At 38.5% G+C, this 21,624-nt stretch overlaps 1 protein-coding gene across 1 annotated transcript in view; it reads left to right on the forward strand.

Annotated features, from left to right (window-relative positions):
- Window positions 1–21,624, forward strand: part of LOC113232650 — an 89,493-nt gene that overhangs the window by 16,848 nt on the left and 51,021 nt on the right. The window contains exons 6-14 of the mRNA XM_026467429.1: window positions 2,342–2,516; window positions 3,293–3,457; window positions 4,128–4,274; window positions 11,942–12,166; window positions 14,893–14,948; window positions 16,208–16,340; window positions 19,085–19,222; window positions 19,333–19,462; window positions 20,541–20,686. Of these exons, the coding sequence (XP_026323214.1) occupies window positions 2,342–2,516; window positions 3,293–3,457; window positions 4,128–4,274; window positions 11,942–12,166; window positions 14,893–14,948; window positions 16,208–16,340; window positions 19,085–19,222; window positions 19,333–19,462; window positions 20,541–20,686 (1,315 nt within the window). The remainder of the gene's footprint in view (window positions 1–2,341; window positions 2,517–3,292; window positions 3,458–4,127; window positions 4,275–11,941; window positions 12,167–14,892; window positions 14,949–16,207; window positions 16,341–19,084; window positions 19,223–19,332; window positions 19,463–20,540; window positions 20,687–21,624) is intronic.

Genomic DNA, 21,624 nt, shown 5'->3' on the forward strand with positions numbered 1-21,624 from the left:
ACGTGACACTTTGTATTACGTATGGAAAGCGATAATGTTGTAACACTTAAAAACTCAACTTTTCACTGGAGCCAAAACAAAAATTGCAAAAACGAAAGAAAAAAAATCGTTACTCAGAAATGGTTCGAGATTTTTGTGACAATTTTAGCAAATAAAGCTATAAAAAATAGGACTTCTCAACAATAAACTCGGATTTGAAATAGTCGTACTCCTAATGATGATTATGTGGGTTACGACAATATGATTTTCAGATTTGAACCCCAGAGAATGCTGTAACTTTCAAGTTAATTTGTAAGGAGGTGCAACTAATGCCATGAATTTACGGTATTCTAAGAGTGATGTAAATGAATTAGAGCTCTTTAACACATTTTTGGTCTTTAAATGTGAACTTCTTGAAGATGTACTAAATTCAATACTGCTGTCAAAGTATTTTTTAAACCAAAGCAGGTAACATTAAAATGGTGTTAGTGAAAATCACATGCAATTTACATGGCTTTTAAAATGTTTATTATTAAAAAGAACCACTATTTGTGGAAAAGACTTTGGTCTGTACAATTAAACAAATCGAATTGTAATATTGGAGATTTAAGACAATAAAACAAAATCATTGACACTTTGTACGCCATATTACATCGTTCTTAGAACTGATAAATTATAAATTCCTTAAATTCCATAAAAGAATAATAATCAACAACTAATCTTACTCTTGATTATTAGTTTTTCATTTTCTGTTCTTACATTTTCTATTTTAGTTTATTGCCTGGAACCTACAAGGAAAAAGATTATCTACATGTTAAAGATTTAAAATTATTACGTGTTAGTAAAAATTCAATAATAAATAAACCACCCCTATTCCTCATAGGCACTAGGTAATGAACGAAAACAATAAAAATATAGAAACATTTTATCATGATTGTAATATAAATTAAAACCGTTTGGTTTTAATTTATGTTCATCCATTAAGCAGACTTCTAAATTTAAAAAAAATATATTAAAATTAAACCTTCTAAATAGTGTCGTAATTCCTTGTCATATTCCATGAACCGCACTTCGAATTAATCAAATACAATATCATATAAAAATACAAAAATGTAAAAAAAACCATGACACGTGGTTGTATTTTATTAAGACCAGAAGCTTTCGTGTGTGTACCAGCATCAGCAGGAACTGATTGGGTCTCAAAAGGGGAGGACTATACTTTAAAGTAAGGGCTATACTTTGTTTCAACCCATTTTGAACAAAATGTAAACAAACAAGTCACTGACCCGACCATAAACGGTTTGTGATGGCCAATTGTAATGCCAACTACAAATCGATTAATTAACTGAATGAATCGATTTGTTCAATTGAGTCTTAACGGTTTTCCCTACATAACCTATATAAGCATATTTAAATTTTCCGAAATCTTAATTTTAATTCCTCCTTCATATCGTTACGCTATATAGATATAGATACTCAATCGATTGCGATTGAAATTTTCGATTTACTAATCGATTACAAAAACTTTAATGGAATAAACCCAATGTTTTTTTTCGTACAGCACTGTGCAACTATGGACAATTCATGGATGTGTAGATGAAAAATAACCTCAGTTTTGGACTACTATTTTTCAAATACTATTTTACGATGCTATTCAAATGAATATTGTAGGAAAAAGTGAAGAAATATCAAGCCGAAATCTTCAAAATGTACGTGAAAGTGTTACTCATTCAAACAGTTTTGTTTACTTTTTGTTCAAAATGGATTAGAACAGACTATACCTACCTTTCTCACTTTGTACACACTGCCCAGAGTTGTGCATGCTCACCGAAAGCCGCGCCGGGAAGCGACAGGTGCACCTACTCTACACAACGAAGTTTATTCGTTCGCGTTATTAGGGTTGTCAGAACGTATAATTTAACATTTTGATGACCATTTCGAGTGCTTTGATTTTTACATTTATAGTAAATAAAACATGATACTTTCAGCTTTGTCGGTCATTCCGTTTCACGCTGTATATATGCATATAATGATTTTCGTATAAATGTCTGAGCGTATTTAACAATATTTCAAATCACACACGTCTACACTTAGGTATAAGCAATAAACTTTATCTTCTACAAGATAAGGGTACATTTTACTAAACAAAAAATTAAAAGGAAGATAATGCAATGTAATATTGGACAATTGTCAACAAAATAAGCTATACATTTTCTCTAACAAAAAAGCTCGTTTAAAGCGACTGCCACCTTTGCGTCTTTCGAAATTCTGGTGGTAACGGCACTGTGTCTTTATTAGAGTCAGTTACCTGTTTGCTTGGAATAGTACGTGGGTACGTTGCTTCGTATAATTGTATTTTCAGCCCCCAGGTATACCCTTTCAATGATCTGGAGCGAGTACTGACCATGGTAGTGATGGTGACCGGTAACCTCACAGGAATAGGCTTCACAATAGCCAACTTGGCTATTGTAACCTCAGTGGTCTTCCAGCACGAGGAATCATTTCGCGCAAGACTTGCGGTCATTACGAACGACATGGTAAACATCTCTTTGTAAATGCTTCCAGCCTCTTTACTTTATAAAAATAATGATAAGGATCTTAGTAAACATTAAAAGTACGGGCACTTGCAAACCACATCTTGGAAATTTGTAAATTTGTTAGGAAACATCCAGTTTTTTTTAGTACGCGGATGGACCCAAAACATGTTATACATAATAATAAAAATAAATAACTAATACCTACATCCCGAGTCAAACTACATTCATCAAGCACACTACTATGGCCGTAAAAATAAGAGACACTGCTCAACTTGTCGATTTTGATAATAAACTTAAAGAGCTAGTAATTAAAAAGCATATTACACAGTTAACGAATATTTAAGCGATAGACTATAATAAAACATGTTATACTTACATTGCAAACTCCATAATCAATCCTACTATTTTTTAACATAAATAAATATCTTAGAAATATCAATCAATACATAAACATGTATTTAATAGAATGTAAATGATGTTATTGGAAAATATTTCAATGTTATGTAAATGTAATAGATACTAATTATTATACATAGTAACTGGGTTACAACTAGGTAATATAGAAGCTTGTAAAAGCTACAAAATTTCTTATCTAATATTATAAAATGCAAAATGTCAATATACTATAATGATAACTGGACCCTTAAATGTACTAAATATTGAAAATCCTCTCCTCTCTAAATAAAATTTGCTGTACAGGGCCCATAATGCGGTTGAACTGTGTGTGGTCTTTCCTATTGCGAATTCTGAACATGCGCATTCACCGAAATTTTCAGGTGGAAATGCGAGTTCCTAAGCAGCTACGAGAGAAGGTCAAGACTTTTTACAGAATGTTTTGGCACAAGCAGAAAGCCATTTCCGGCTCGGTACTGATGCCTACTTTTCCGCCTACTACCTTCAACCACATTTATTCGGAAATCTATTTTGAGGCTCAGCAAAAGGTGAAGAACTTTTACAAAAAAAAGATTTAAACTTCATTGTTACAAACATACATACATATTCTATCACTATCTGTCCTGCTTTTGGATCGAAAAAAGGCCTAACGCACAACTAACACTTTTATCAAAATGAGTTATATACATATTCGGTATCAAGAAAAAAGGTCTATTTGCCACATTTTTTTGTAGAAATCAATACAGTAAGCTCAAAAGACACAACTGACATCCATAAACAGATTTTCTACCATAATAACTTTATTAGAAAAGAAAACCGACCTTAAAATTTCGTGGAATTACATCTATTTATTAAATTTTTATTGAATTGATATTCAATTATTTTTTGTGAAATTACTCCACTAGTAATTTTTTCTGAGTGCTTTTTCTGAGTGATCTTTGTATTAATAATTATTACATCTATTTGCCAAGTTTTTTTTGAAATGGGTTACCGGAAAGTGCGCCAAACTGGATTCATCCCCTAGTTGGCCACCCTTAGCGGTGGAATATTTGTATCAAATTAAAATGGGACCAACACTGAGGTAACCTCTTTTCAACAAAGTAAGAATTATCAAAATGGGTTCAATGTTTGTTTTTGGTTTGTAACGACTCTCTGGCCTTAGCGCCAGCTGTGAGAAATGTATCGAAGATTTTCAAGTTTGTTTTATTGTTGACTCAGAGTCGTATACTTCGGGATTTACCTAATCAGTTCCTGGAAGAACTCGCTAAATCGATGACAACAATCAATTACATCCCCGGAGACTGGATCATCAAACGCAAATCCACTAAGGCTTCCATTATTTACATTGCCTACGGAGATATCGAGGTAAGACCATAGATATTGAAAAAAAGGGGAGATATGTAATGACGTTATGTAAGATCGGGTGCCGCTGTCGCCACTCTTTAGCTTGTGTGCAATTCAAACTTTACGCTCTATTATCTACTACCATAACTTAAAGATTTAGATTGGGTAGGGCTTAAAACGTGAAAACGACGTAACACAATTTTAAAATTTAACAAAATTAAACTTACAGTCACTTGAATAAGAGTTATATTACAATATTTCAGTAGTATTTTCATTCTGGTTCAGCCATTCACCAATGACGGTTAAGTAAAAATACTACTAGTATATAATACCTAACTATTACACGTTAGATGGCGCTGAAACTCATTTTTCGTTTCACTAAGAACTCACGGAGCGGGTTTCACCCGCGTCTGCCGCGGGACCGCGGCGTCTGTAGAATGTAACAGTTAAGTATGTAAAATTAGTAGCACATTTCACGGCGCGTTTTACGCCTGTAGTGGTGACGGTTGTTTGCGGTTGCCGCGGCAGGGTACTATTACTGGCGGCCGTCGTGTCGCCCGCACACTTTGGCGGTTGGTTCAGGCGCAATGTGGTGCAGGCGCACGCAGGGTGAGTTCTCTATTAACCGCGCGACTTGCAATTAACTCCCACTAACTTCGCGGTCCGTTCTGCAATCGCAACGGTTTCGTGCCCGCAACCGCGGCTGCTACATGCTCGCTGCACAAACTTGCAGGGTCATGAGTATTGAAATAAAACCGCTGTCTAGCAGCGCCGGCGGGCGCGGATGGAAACCGCTCCGTGAATTGTTAACCTTATTAACCTTAAACTGACGCTACTCAACGAGTGATGTGGTAATCGATAGTTAGAAACCATGTGGCTGTTTTTAATATTAAAAAAAAATATTCCATTTTTCATACTATATCTACACTGGTACTGGTGTATTATTAAATTAATATATTAATATAAATTATTATTATTTTCTTAATGGCGGCCACTAGGCTTGGACCAGTGTCAGTTTTATAAGAATAACTAGATGCCGCGCGATGCGCCGGGCCGCTAAAGCGGCCCGCGAGGGCTTTCTTTGTATCTGGTGACAAATTGGGAATTGAACTTCCTACTTCAGTAGAGAATTCTTTTTGTTTGACTTTGAGTGGGAATCGCTGCCATTGTTTTGCGAATTTTGTTTTTTTTTTACTCCCGGTAGAAACTGCCCAAGGTGTAGAGCAACATTTGTTTGGATAGGGCTAAAACGTATATTTCGCCCGTGCAGCTGGGGTCCTATCTGATGCGGAGCACTTTTCGAAGGTTTTGGTACTTTCTGATACTCACCAAATCAACCCAACCATTATTCGCATACATTACTCTTATATAAGTATTACTTGTATACCCGCTCTTCTTCTGGGAGAAAAATGCTGGTAAAAAAACCGAAAATTCACTGGTATGGTGGCCATCTTGGAAAATGGCGGGATCCAAATTTCGCTCGCAGATACATACTATGAACCTCCATACACGATCGGTTTTCAAATTTCAGTCGAATCAAAGCACTTTTATTTCGGGACGCCATTTTGAGTACGCCATCATGAAATTTTCTTTTACCTGCAGTTGGCTCGTACTATTCTGTACGACATTTGTTTGAGCGCCTCTCCAACACTCGCCAAGATGTGGGCCTTAAAGCATATTATTGTTACCATGTTAGAAAATGGCGGAATCAAAAATTTGATCGCATATCCTTATTACGAGCACCCAAACATGAAAACGTATAAAATTTCAGCCGGATCGGAGTATCTTTTTGTCGGGCCGCCATCTTGAATCGGCCATTTTGAAAAAATAATTTCGACAGCCAGTTAGATCCTGTCGCCCTCTACGATATTAGTTTGAGCACGATCTACCTATCTCCAATAGTTACCGAGGCACAGGTCCCCGAAATGTGTATGGCGACCATTTTTTTTTTCGAATTTTTAATTTTTTTCACTCCCGGTAGAAACTGCCCAGAGTGTGGATAAACATTTGTTTGGACACTTTGAGCCAAGACGCGTACTTTGGTCGGGCAGCTGGGGTCGTACCTGATGCGGAGCTCGTTTCGAAGATTACTTTACCTTCTGATACTCATCAAACCTGTCCGACCATAATTCCCCTACATCATTTTTACCAACCCGCACTTCTTCTGGGAGAAAAATGACTCCAAAGGGCAGAAAATTCATGTGTTTGGCGGCCATCTTGGAAAATGGCGGAATCGAAATTTTGACCCCAGTTTCCTATTGTGGACTCCCATATACGGCCGCATGCCAAATTTCAGTCGGATCCGAGCACTTTTATTTTAAGACCCCACTTTGAGTCGGCCATCTTGAAAAAATTTTTTGACCCCCACCGCCCTCTATGACATTTGGTCGAGGACCCCCCGCCCATCTCCAGTACTTGCCGAGCTACGGGGCTCTGAAATTTGTATGGCGGCCATCTTGTTTATTTGAATTTTGAATTTTTTTCACTTCCGGTAGAAAGTGCCCAGGGTAGCGGCCATTTTTAGTTTGACGATCCTGCCGGTAGGTGTTATACTTTGGCCGCGATGCCGGGGTCCCACTTGATGCAGTGCACTTTTCGAAGATTTCGGATTTTTCTGGTACTCACCGGAGCCATCCGATCACGACTCCCGTACATCATTTTGACCCACAGCGGCTCCTTCTGGGAGATCAATTATCTAAATCACTGGTTCAGTCAGTCAGTCAGACAGTGGTAATCCAGCTATACTTTCATCCGATATGTCACTTAATTCACTGACAATTATCAACCGCTGCACTCCAAAAGCTTCACAGTTAAAAATTATATGAGCAATATCAGCATTGGCATTGGAACAATAATTACATTCTGAGCTAGTTACAATCTCTAGTCTATTAAGATGGGCTGGAACTAAGCAATGACCGAATCGCAGGCGATTAATTACAGCTATGAACTTTCTGCCGCAGTACTTGAATCTGTAATACCAGGGCTCTATTGGTATGTCTTTTTGTATTTCTGCATACCACTTTCCTTTACTTTCCTTAGTTTTATCCCAATATTGCAGCCACATTCTTCGTGTGTTTCTTTTCAATAATTGGTAAAAATTAGTAAATGGTACTTTTAAAATCTCCGTATGATCCTTATCGTGGTCTTGCAGAGTTGTCAAATCCACATACAATATAATCTTTATTTTAATTTATATTTTTTTATATTTATTTATATTTAATTACTTTAATTTGTTTGGAGAACTCCGAGCCAAATTGTATACTTTGACCGGGCAGCTGGGGTCTGACCTTAGAATAATAACGCATAGAAACCTAGCCCGCACACGCTAAGTCAGGCAAGTTAAAGGCTTCCCAACGGGCTCCCAGGAGCGCGCGGGCTGTTAGTGCTCAAGGTCAAATTGCACCGCGAACAGCTCCAAAATTTTTTGCTAAAAATGACGAAATGTGCGGTAAATGGGTGTAAAAATAGAACAGACAAACATAAAATAGACACTAACATCACATTCCACAAGTAAGTAATGCGTTTCAACATATTTTTATGTAATTATTCACTAAAACAGAAAAATAATTTCGCGGCAACAAGATACGAAAGTGTTGCAAAGTAACGAATTTTTTTTCTCCCCCATTTTGCTATTCTGTATCAAAATAAATATATTACGTAAATTTTAGTGGTGCCTGTAATTTCGATTTATTTGCGCATCTTGAACTAATATTTACTTGAATAAACATTAAATGTTTTCGGTAACTCCTGTAAGTGATTGGGACGCTTAATTATTTTATAATACTTTTAACGGCTCTGCGTTCATGCTTTATTGAATAATTATATATTTTAATTTTATTTGAATTGGAGCACATAGTGCAACAAATTTACAGTATATATTTGTTTCTACTATAGTGTTGGCACCACCAGTACAACTTTGATAGCTTATTATATGTCTTTCTTTTATATTTTATTTTCTTAAAAGGGGAGCATTCTTAAGCGATTTTTTAATCTATTTTAACAGTTATTTTCTTTAATGTTTGCTTATGGCATTTTCGGTTTTAGGTTTCGAATATGGCACTTATTTCTAAATCCAAGATGGCGGGCGCGATTTTTCGAATAATGGCAAGTTGGGTATCGTTTTCGAGATGTTTGGGAATGTTCAATACAAATATGGCACTCATTTCTAAATCCAAGATGGCAAACACGACAGTTCAAACAAAAGCAATATTCGTAATGAGCACCCCCAAATACCTCGAAAACGATACCCAACTTGCCATTATTTGAAAAATCGTGCCCGCCATCTTGGATTTACAAATAGTGCCATATTCACATTGAGCATCCCCAAATACCTCGAAAATGATACCCACATAGCATTTTTTTGAAAAAATCGTGCCCGCCATCTTGGATTTAGAAATGAGTGCCACATTCGTAATGAGCACCCCCAAGTACCTCGAAAATGATACCCATATTGCATTTATTTCAAAACTCGTGTCCGCCATCTTGGATTTAGAAATGAGTGCCATATTCGTAATGAGCATCCCCAAATACCTCGAAAAGAATACCCATATAGCATATTTTGAAAAATCGTGTCCGCCATCTTGGATTTACAAATAAGTGCTATATTCGTTTTTCATCGACAAAACCGACCATATCTGTAGGCACCTGATCGACATTGGCGATCGACAGTAACGATCGACAAAATCGAGCACATCTGTAGGCACCTGATCGACAATGTCGGGCAAATCTGTAGGCACCTTCAACTTAATGATGAGTTAAGCAAGATACAATTTCCCCACTTTTGAGGGAAATGTTATTCCATGGCATTATTATTTGTATATTTGTGTGCGTGCCGACGAGCGTAGTTACAAGTTTTGCCTCACTTGTGACAGTTCGTTTGATATGAAACTATCATTCTATGCGTTATTATTCTAAGGGGTCTGACCTGATGCGGAACACATTTTGAAAGTGTCGGTACCTTTTATGCTCACCTAATCCATCCGTCCATTACTTCTCTGCATAATTTTTACCTACTCGCCCTTTGTTGATGAGGCGAAGGATGTATGTCAGGACCGAAGCAAGTGGAAGACTATTGTCTCCGCCTACCCCGACGGGAAAAAGGCGTGAAGTATATGTATGTATGTACTCGCCCTTAGTCTGGTTAAAAAATTACGCCAAAAGATAGACAGTTTAAATGTGTTTCGGCCATCTTGGAAAATTGCTGAATTAAAATTTCGAACACAGATTTGTATTGTGGGCTTCTATACATGCCCAGATATCGAACATGAGCCGGATCGGAGCAGATTTTTGTCGAACCGCCATTTTGAATTCGCCATTTTGAATTTTTTTTATTACCAGCAATTGGCTCTTACCACCTTCTATCACATTTGTTAGAGCGCACTCCACTTATCTCCAATACTCGCCGAGATGTGGGCCTCCAAACACATTGTCCTATAAAAAATGTATGGCGGCCATCTTGGAAAATGGCGTGAATAAAATTTTGACCACAAATTCGTATTGTGGACTTCTTTACATGGCCAGATGTCGAATTTGAGCCAAATCTGAGCACATTTTTGTCGAACCGCCATTTTGAATCCGCCATTTTGAAATATTTTTTTACCACCAATTGGCTCTTACCATCTTCTATCATATTCGTTTGAACGCGCTTCACCTATCTTCAATACTCGCCGAGATGTAGGCCTCGAAACACATTAGACGGTAGAAAATGTATGGCGGCCATATTGGAAAATGGTGGAATCAAAATTTTGACCACATATTATTTTTAGGAACTACCAGACATGGAAGTGTTTAAGATTTCAGCTGGATCGGAGCACCTTTTTGTCGGGCCGCCATCTTGAATCGGCCATCTTGAAAAAAATATTTCAACAGTCAGTTGGACTCTGGCGTGCTCTACAATATTAGTTTGAACACGAGTCACCTATCTCCAATAGTTTCCGAGATAGAGGCTTTCAAAATTTGTAAGGCGGCCATTTTGTTTTTCGAATTTTGAACTTTTTTCACTTTCCTTAAAAATTGCCCAGGGTGTGTATGAACATTTGTTTGGGCACTTTGAGCCTAGACGTATACTTTGGCCGGACGGCTAGGGTAGTACCTGATGCGGAGCACATTTCAAAGAGTTGAATAGTTTTTGACGTTCATATGACCGATATAACCATTACTCTCCTACATCACTTGTACCTATCCACCCTTCTTCTGGGCGAAAAATGACTCCAAAGGGCGAAAGTTTCACATGTATGGCGGCCATCTTGGAAAATGGCGGAATCAAAATTCTAACCCCAGATTTGTAACTTAAGCCCCCATACACGTCCGCATGCCAAATTTCGGCCGGATTGGACCACCTTTTTTTCGGGCCGCCATTTTGAGTCGGCCATCTTGAAAAAAAATTGTCACCGGCAGTTGACCCCCGCCGCCCTCTATGACATTTGGTCGAGCACACCCCACCTACCTCTTGTAGTTTTCGAGATATAAAGCTCTGCAATTTGTATGGCGGCCATCTTGTTTTTACGAATTTCGAATTTTTTTCACTTCCGGTAGAAACTGACCAGGGTGGCGGCCATTTTTAGTAAGAACACCTTTCCGGTAGGTCTTATACTTTAACCGCGCGCGTAGGAGTTTACCTGATGCAGTCCACTTTTCGAAGATTTCGGATTTTTCTGGTACTCACGGGACCGATCCGTCTACGAGTCTAGTACATTATTTTTACCCACCGGCACTCCTTCTGGGAGAACAATTATGTCAGTATCTAGATCAGTGGTAATCGAGCTATACTATATAGTATAATATGAAAAATATGACGATCGTCGCCAGTGTCAATTTTCCATTATATGTAACCAAGGGTTGGTGAAGCTGTCACTGTCAAGAGTAAACTCGAACCATTAACGAATTTAAGAAATTAAATTATGTTGTTTTTTTATGAAGGATATATGAAATTTTCTATAATTGTTTCTAATTTATTTTGCATGCACAAATAAAGCTGATTTTATTTTATTTATTTTTTAAATTCATTTGCTATGGAAATTGAAACAAAGTCAGAAATAGTAATAAGAAAACCAATCTTTCGATTTTCCTGCAGCTTCAATACAATAAAAACAAAAATAGCCCTAGGAAATGAAACTATTTTTCCGGATTTAAATCGCGTATATTTATTTGTTTTTTCAAACAAACCGACGTTACGGGCCCTTTACAGGTCCCATGGTCACGGTTGACAAAGAACAAATATACACGATTTAAATCCGGAAAAATAGTTTCATTTCCTATGTGTAACAATCGCGTAAACCTAAGAACTCGATAATAAAACAACTATTGGAAACTGTTTTGTTGAGATTTTTATAGTATTTACACTTCCGCTTCCGGACCTGCGGTGTGCGTGCAAACAAGCATACGGCCCGCCTGATGGAAAGCAATCAGTACCATCGCCTATGAACGCCTACAACACCAGGGGCGTTACGGGGGCGTTGCCTACCCTTTAGGACTCTTTGCAAACCGCTTTTATAGGACTCTTGCGAGAAAACCCCGGCAGAAAATTAATTCCACAGCCTAATTGTACACACCCAGACGCGATGTCACATTTTTATGGAGTAATATTACTTATTATATAAATAAAAACGCCAAATAGGATACGTAATCTTTGAACGTAATGAAGATAGTTTTATATTGCAGCATTTTAATGCCACGTTGGCGAATTGCAGATGATGACAGGAGAGGACGACGTCACACCAATGTTGCGCTTCTCTCGCGGTACAGTCATCAACGGTTGCGGCGGATGTCCCGCGGTGGGATGTGCGCGGTCGCACGTCGAGATTCGCGCAGCCACTTTCTGCACGGCGCATGTACTCAGCGCCTCCAACTTGTGGAAAGTGGCCGTTAAGTTCGGCAAGAGCAGCGAAATTTTCATAATACATTCCTCTTTTGAAGTGAGATTTGTTCGTGTCAGCTTTTCCTTAGAAAAACCTACAGGGTACTGCGTTGCTGGGTATACAACACACCGCCTCGAAAGCACAGATGTGTGACGACGTAATGTCACATGTCGACTATAAATTCTGCAGTTCTGCTGCGGCGTCGTGTTTTATCCGACTAATTAAAGTTGTACAAAGTAGCACTAGCCTCTAACGGTAGCTACTTCTAAATAACTAACTGGAGTATTCTATTCATTTGAATATCATGATGTTATACAACGATGATATTCACATATTATTTGTAAAAATACTCCACTACGGGCCTACCGCTTAACTGAATCGGTTCCTGAAGTACCTGCGCGGTGCGGGAGGAGTGACAGTTTACGCGCAGATTACTTAATAGTTACTACGTAACAGACACGTCAGTCTCATATAAAATCGAAAATACCTACGCTATAATAGCCTACTAAATCTGACTAATGACGCCAGTCTCGCACTAGGAGGAAAAAGGAGCCTCTGCACCCGCCAGAGAGGTGAAAATAACGTTAGCCGTCGTGTGCAGTCGTGCGAAACCAAATGCAAGGATAATAATGTAAATGAAACGCTTGACAGCGCGCTTGCACTGTCGGCTATACTATTATTATATATATTTATATATTATTAGGATGCTGATGGGGCTGCCGCGACACTGTAGTGCATCCGGCATGTTCACGGAGGCGCACACAGATGGCTTTCATGCCATTATGCGCAAGAAGGCTGCCTCACTTATGATGCGTGTGAGCGGCAGCGCTAATAGCATCCTAGCCGTTGTTGCCAATAGGCTGGACTGCCCCTACCAACTACATTGGGTGCAACTACACGTGCGTAGGGTAGTGGTCTAGACTCATTTTTCACTAAAATTAAGTAATTGTGTATTTTACTAACCATAGCACGTAAGAAAAATTTACTGTATTACTAACATTATTATGGATCATGGTCCGAAATAAATAATTCTATTCTATTCTATACACTCAGCGATAGGCACTTATCGCGTAACCTCGAGCGACTGACGGAGTCAGTCAGTGACTGGTTAATAATATAATAATTAATAAGGGTTAGTTAATTGAACAATACATAAGGACAGCGACACAAAAACAAGACAACATTTATTTTCTATACGACCACATGTAGTCGCATCCAATGCGCGAGTAGCGGAGGTCCCAGCGTGCGGACAACGAGATCAGGATGCGGTTGGGGCTGTCGCGCAGGTGGTGCCGCATCGAGGCGCACCTCTTGCGTATGATGGCTGCAAACCCGTGGCGCTACATAAGCGCGATAGCCCCAGCAATACCCGGAACGCGTTGTTATATTGCACGCGCAGGCCGTTGTATGTCTGACTGCACGTGTAAAAAGATTGGCAGTAGGCTTTAAAAAGCGTTTTCTTTACTTGTTTTGTACATCGTGCAAATCTACGGGCCGACATATTGGCTCGAACAGCCAACGACCTGCGCTCCCTCTCGATGTCGATCAGAAAGGTCATCCGTGACCCAGTGACCCAAGTACTTAAACCTCGTAACCATATTCAAACGAGCGCCATTAAGTGTTATATTAGGTACAGTAGAGTAACACTTAGTACTTGCCTTAAAAATCATCAGCTGGCTCTTCGTAACATTGTACTTGAGTCCGTGGGTGTGACCCACGGACTCAAGTATAGCGTATGACTCACAAACTTGCAACATAGACATAGTCCTCGAATCGAAGGGCTGAGCAGCACCACGTCGTCCGTGTAACTGATGTTATTAACACAAACTCCGTCAATATGACATCCGACATTAGTGCTGCTCAGCTCATCAATGAGTCTATTAATATATAGGTTGAAAAGTTTGGGTGAGGTGAGGCCCCCCTGCCAATCTATAACTGTCCGAAGTAGCACTTCCACATCTGATACAGTTGCTTTGATTATTGTACCAAAACCTAAACAAGGAGGACATTGTATTATATGACAGATATAATACAATGTCCTGCTGCACAAAGAATAATTTCAAGAAGATTTTTCTGACGATATTCAATAACAAGTTAATTGTAAAAATTGGCAATGGCTTGTCTATTCATTTTAATTATCAATGAAGCAGTTTTTTTATTATCATGTCACTCAAGAACAATTGACTAATTTGGTAGGCACTTTTTTCAATCAACTTGCTGTTGAATAACGTCAGAAAAATCTATTGAAATTATCCCGCGTGCGTCATAGCTGTTACGTAAATTGTCACTCCTCCCGCACCGCGCAACTACCTCAGGAGCCGACTCAGTTAAGCGGTAGGCCTGTAGTGTGTTATTGATACAAAGATTGATCAAGGCAAAAAAGTCCTTCGATCTGAATGGACCGAGTCTGTCATTAGCTCAGTTGGAAGAGCGGTGGCCCCAGCACTGGAAGAGACGCTGGTTCAAGTCCAGTTACTACTAGACCAGGGTATCTTAACATTTTTCTAGTCATGGACCCCTCTCAAAATTTCAAAGAGCCCACGGACCCTTTCCGAAAAGATGAAGGAGAAAGGCTCGCGATTGGCATTCACGCGTGCCTCGCTCGCTCCTCTCTCGGGCAAGACAATTCAAAAAGGTCACGCGCACAGTACCTTTTTAACCACAAACAACATATTGTATACCAATTTTTATATAATACATTGGTTATGTTAGGTAGGCTCGCCATGGACCACAGGTTAAGAAACCCTGTTCTAGAAGTATTAATACTTTCAAACGTATTGCAGGAACATTTCGAGAGAGTACGAAGACACTATGAAGCGAGATATCATCCAACTGTGAAGTGAGTGACTTTTTCAAACGATAAAATATTTAAAAAAATAAGTGCGCATTTCGCCTCCGTCTCACCTGAAGTGATGATGAGGTCGACGATGTAGCATGCACAAATAAAAATAATGCCTATTCACTCTCGTCTTGAAAAGGTCCTAGTTATTGCGTTTGGGGAACAAATCCCTTAGTAGGGAATTCCACTCTCTAGCCATTCGCCGTATAAATGTGGAAGCGAAACAATTCGTGCGATTCCTGGGAATATCTACAACACAGGGGTGCTATTCCAGCCTACGTGTAGTCCCCCGATGATGGAAAGGGGAAGGCGGGATCAAATTATGCAATTCCATCGCACAATCTCCGTGATATATCCTGTAAAATACCGATAAGTAGGCAACTTTACAGCGGTGTTCAATATCTATAGCTTCGCCTCTAATTTAATTTAATTAAACGCAATACCTCCTAGGAGCTTTATACGTTTTCCAAGGGTTGTGAAACTTCTTCGACAAGGTGGTTTCGTCAAGATGTTTTCCTTACCGCTAGCAATAGGTATTGCTACTAAACATGTACAAATGCGTATAACTTCTATATTGTCCAAACGTTCGTAGAATTTTTATCGAGTCGATTATACCCATAGATGTAGGAAAAAAAATGTCTTTGATTATACCTAAGGAGTTGCGCTCGGACACTTCTTTAATCCATGTATTTTGTTAAACTTCATTAGAGTATTTTCGATGTCAACTATGTTAACTATTACGCATGGCAAGCGCCCGAGTTTTAACCCGGCTCTTTGTTAACGCCGGCATTAAATCGAGTTAAAACCCACTAAACCCCAAAATTGAGGGCAAAACTGTTTGCACTAAATATTTGTTATAAATCGAGTTTTGTTAAAATTTAATGATGTTGTTAAAAATGGTTATTGCTTTCTGATCTAGACGATTCGATTTGATCGTATTACACTTGAATCAATCCTCATAACAATCGAATCGTAAAGAGAGAATCCACTGGATTGCCAGGTAAGTATTGCGTGGAGTTGCCTCTTTTTCGTTTAAAAAAAATTTTTTACATCGAAATTGGTAATTAAGTATGGAATTATACCAAATTCCGTATACGCCGTTTCTGCCCACAATCTTGGTCAGAATTAGATTAAAATCCGGTGCTATACGTAAAAACCCGGTTAAAAACACAGGCCGGGTTGACCCACTGCCGATCTTTGATACCATTTTGTGGATGATATTGTTTGAAAGGTAACAACAGATAATTATCACTATTAAGGTACAAAAGTAGTATCCTGTACATGAAAAACAACCTAATGGACTTGAAACACGCTCGCGACGCCGACGGAAAGCTGCTTCTGGAACGCATTGACGTATTCCTGGAGATTGCTGGTTGCTACGTCATGAGAAATGTATGTTATAATAATGTCATTTGCATTTTCTTTTCTTTTGAAATCTGCCATCAGTCAACCAGACTATAATCAGATGAGTTAGAAGATATAGTGCGTTCCAGAAGATAAAGGCCATTGCCTTATCTCCCCTTAATTGCTCAGCACATCAGCTCTTTTCCGTCTTCTAATTGTTTTTGGTAGCAACAATATTTAGCACAACGGGTCCAGGCATCGCCTGTAGTAAACCGTTGGCATTTCCAGATAGTTGTGTATTTCGGAGTTGCGCGCGTACCAGGGTGCAGTAACCCTGAGAATGTTGTTTTGGGCTCTTTGGAGGCTAAGTAAATTTGTTTTGCTAGCTGAATCCAGATCGATTTTGTTACACTGCAGTACAGTCTCCGTTTATGTCAGTTGCATTTGTGTATTATAAAACTTAAAAAACTCCGATAGAAAACAGCATACTCCAAAAATTCACCATTTGTCAAGCAAGTACTCGTCGAGACCAATTTATTGAGCTAAAACAGGACAGTTTTACTGTAAGTATGTTATGATGCAGACCTCCTTCATCGACATCCCATCTTTTTATCTTTACTGGTTCCTGGGGGTCGATTCAGAACCTTACAATAACACAGTTGACGACCGATTTGTTTTCATTTTTATTCACAACACCAGAATCAAACGCCAAACTGTCGTATTCGAAACCGTACCGAAATGACGTCACACACCCGTACGATTAGGTACTCGAACTTCTCGACCGGCAAAGGCTGCAAACGTTATTCAGAACACAGCTATCGAATGAAAGTTACCGAAAGTTCTATTGTTTACAATCATTGACTTACAATTATATGGACGTCGGGTCCGCGCTAAAAAGTGTCCGAACTTATAGGGCGTTAAAATCGTATACAGACCGTCATTCACGCTTTAGTCTTCGTTTGTTTGACTGACAGCGAAGCAAGCAAAATTAGACAGTACTGCGATGACATTACAATTTAAAAGCTTTTTCATATTCCTTTACATGTCACTACGTTTAAATAGGTTGACTTGGGACATTTTTTTGGTGGTTTTTGTATTAGACCCGTCGTCCATTTTTTGTAAGTCAATGTTTACAAAGCAAGAATGTAATATGGAAATCTCTTGTTATTTAAGTTTGGACAGATGGAAAGTGTGGATTTTTGTTTAATTGTATTAATTTATTTTAATGCAAGGCCTTTAAAGTCTTAAAAATGTATATAAAAGAATTTTCATTTTTCTTATAATCTATTTCACCGACTAACTCCGTAAACGCTGTTGGATAATGATATCGTATCTGAATCGGATTCGAATGTTTAACTCGAATGTTCTGAATAGCTTGGAAAGCGTTTTTCGATTCAAGAACGTTATCCAATCGAATTCGGTAAAAAAATCGAAGAACTCTGAATCGGGATCCTAGCCACTTACTCTTAAAATTTTGAATCATTCTCGATTTCTTTTCCTTCCACTATTCTTACGTTGGTTCGTTCAGTCATCACTCCCATTAAAATTCTCGAATCGTCATGTAAAGCTAAACTTCACGTAATTTAACTGTATTAAAGCATTGGATGTATATACGTATATAGGGCCTCTTGGGGTAAGTGCCTCTGTTTAGTACTACTGAAAAGGTTGTAACCCTAACTAGCCGTGAACAGGTTCACGGCAATGAAATGGGAAACTTCCGGTCCACAAAATTTATTAAAGAAGTAAAGTTTAAAGAAAGGCTGTAACAATATAAAGGTAAATGTAAAAAAACAGTTATAACCATGTTATAACAGTATAAAACACTCCCTACACTTTATTATTAAGGCACTTACCCCTAAATGGACCGAGAAACTGAATTACAGAAAATAAATACATGAAGGATGTAGATTTATAAAATATTACACATGATTAGCTTATTAACAGCTCTGACTGTTGTGGCGGTCGAGCTGGGAGTGACCGTGGTACGAAAACAAAATGAGAAAGTGAAGGAAGGTGGAACAATTCAAATTTAAAATTTAAATACAAGTAAAATAAAAAATGATAGGATACAAGAGGAGAGAGGCGATACAAAAAGGTGAGATGACGGTAAAGGAGGTCACACCGTCACACTAATAAGGAGTGCTATATTGTTTGTACCTTTATATATAATTTTCTTTTCCCATCATTTTCTATTTCTAATAAATTTATGCGGACCGAGCCCTTCTTTAACTTTTGCCGCTTTAGCGCCCCAGCGAAACGTGGTATATCCAAGTCAAACTAGTCTCCGAAATTATAGGCCCGGCCAAAGCTTGAGAAATGTGCATATTTGAAATTGTCTTAAAGTTTTAAGACAATTTCAAATTTCTAGTCGTTTGGATAAGTGGAAGTTTCATGAAGTCATTTTATAACAGACATCCCTACTCTGACGGAGAAAAGAGCTGATGATCTTTGAATAGCAGAACTGATGTTCATAAAACACAGCTAACAACCATCCCGCATCAATTAGCCTTCAAATAAAGAAAAAGCGCTTTGAGACGTCGCACAACTTCCTTTTCGTTCGTATTACATGAACATACAGGTTTTTAGACCGACTTAAAACTTATGGTGAACTGTTGGTTCCACTCTTGGTTTCACTGGTAGGTCTAGTAGAATTTTCAAGTACGTACGTTCCCACTTAGGTGGTAGACCCAACGACAGCAATTTTTAATAAGTAATGCAATTTTTTTTTAATTACAGTTAGTTTCACGTTGGTCAAAACATGATATTAAGATAATCCATCTATTACATTATAGCGAAATGACTCTTCTCTGATGGATGAGTCGGACCGCATCTGCCTCCGATCCACGTTTCCTTGCATCTTGCAGCCTGTGTCCTCCTTACTCGTGGCGTGGAACGCTTTCGTGGCGTTGCTGACATTTGTGGTTGCAGTGGTGACGTTATCTTAAACTGTTTTTCCCTGCTTGAGTCTTGATTCCATTTCTTATTTGGCTTATTAGCAAATGTCTATTTACACAAATACAAAACTAATTGTTTATTGCAGACGCACCCGTATAATCTAGTTCACAAGCGAGAGATATCTCGTCAATTTCGATTCTTCGATTATCTAGTTAGTGGGATCTTTATTCTGGATATCATCACGCATCTCTCCACGGGTGATAAAATTGAAGACGGTGTGTAACAATGACTTCCGGATTGATAACACATTTAGATCTTGCACATACTTTTAAGTACAGGATTCAAATAAATTATTTTTTTATAATACAACAAGTCGTGCGCTCCTAGTGGTAAGCGACACGCCTATTCATAACAGTTGCAGTGTCAGTCAGAGCTTTAAATCGTAAAGATCTTAGGGTGGCGCCCGTCACCTTAGCCATAAGTTGACAAGTCCCATATGCCTGTAATTTCACCAGGACCCTTACCCTTCCAAATCGGAACGGAGTAATGCTGACATTACTGCTTGGCGGCAGAAATAGGTACGCTGGCAGTACTTCCCTGGACGTACTGAGTACTAGAAGCTCCCAGCAAAGTGTACGATTTTGAACACTCGGGTGTAGCCCTAGCTGCGTTTTGATATGACTACACAATAAAAACTCCAATCTAAGTTCCCGTTACTAAAAATTTCTTCGATGAAAGATTTCGGAAACAATGTGACACCTGCATAAGAAAGTCTGCGAATCACGTTTTAAAATGAAAACCACAGAAGATAGAGAACTAAAAACATTACAATAAAAACGATATTGAAATAAACATTGTAGTAAGTTGTCATTGGGGTGGCAGAGGGAAATCAGGTTTTCTCCAATATGGTGGTTTTATTACACAACATATACAGTACATACAGTCCAGGAGGTATAGTGGGAAAGGAGTGCCCCTAATGGCACGTAGTCGAGGACCCATACATAAGTTCCAATTAGGAAGCGGCTCAGGGTGCAACAACTAGTGCAACGTTCTAAAGCGCAGTTCCAATAAGGAAGCGGCAGCGCTAGAAGCGTAGTAAGGTGCAGTAGGTTCAACAGTAATGATCTAAAGCGGAGTTCTAAACAAGGAAGCAGGGCAAGATTAATGTTCGCATCGCCGCCAGTAGTCGTTCTGCGAGGGTAAATCTTAACACCGCGATGCAGAAATTGCTATTTCGATGCCAATGCCATCTAGCGGTGCGTGACGGAACTAATATGAGTTGTTGCACAGACCACATAAATACTAGTTGTTGCCTGTTATGTGATTTTGTTACAACATTCGATTGCTTCTCAGGACTGCCGATCTCGTTCAAGCAGACGTCCATTCATCAGATGAGAACCATTTGGTTCGGACTGGATGTGCTCGCTGTTTTGCCTATATTCGAATTTGTCGGGAACAGTTTCTTTACAGGCATCAATAAACTGTGCAAATTGCCCAAGGTAAGCGCTACAGAGGACTTGTTATCGTCAGCTACAACGTGAATCGTCTAATATATGATCTGACTTGTTAAAAGACTCCATTAAAAAAAAATTCGAAAATTTCTAATAACTATTCAATCCACATTATTTTTTATCATAATTACGCGAGACCTATGCAAATCTTAATTTTTTTATTCGTTTAAGCAGCAATGTAGTCTTTAAATTAGAATAGAATAGAAACCATTTTTTACAAAACGCCACAAAACGAAAATGCACGGTAAGACATTAAAAAAAAAGATAAAGCTAAATTAAAACAAAAATAAAATAGAATAACAAAAAATAAAATAAAATAAAATAAAAATAAAATCTTAGTAATAAGTAATGAAATGACCACAAAGATAGTCAACTCTATTGTTTACTAAGTATATGTCATGTGTGCGGCTGTGGCTTATGTAAAAAGATCCATTCTGCTAATGTCACCATCAAGAAAAGGCTGTGACGCTGATTTTCAATTTATTTCTGATTTGAAATTAAATGTATTCTATTATGGCAAATAATACTATAGACTTGCCATTAAAGATTAAGATTAGATTACCAAAAATACCGAAAGTAAATTTTTCGGGAAACTGCCAAAATAGATTTAAAATAAAAGTAAAATTAATTTAACATTTTTCATATGAAGTACAATAATATGGCACCAACCAATGGCATATACGGCTAGTGCCACTATGTACTTTTATTCCAAAAATTACTTCTAAAATTACATCACTTTACAGTGAGGGTGCGAGCCGTGTTTATATTTATCTTTCGTGATTCGTCATGATGCACTCTCACGTCATGACAAGCATTCATATCTGTCGTGTTCTGACGCCTTCTGAGGACATTTTGAATCATTACCATCGTCTGACGCGTCACAACACTGGCGCGCGCACACTAATTCGATCTGACGTGATGGAGCC

Source organism: Hyposmocoma kahamanoa, unplaced genomic scaffold (genome assembly GCF_003589595.1).
Source record: "Hyposmocoma kahamanoa isolate Upper Pololo Valley unplaced genomic scaffold, ASM358959v1 102, whole genome shotgun sequence".
NCBI classification, from domain to species: Eukaryota; Metazoa; Arthropoda; class Insecta; order Lepidoptera; family Cosmopterigidae; genus Hyposmocoma; species Hyposmocoma kahamanoa.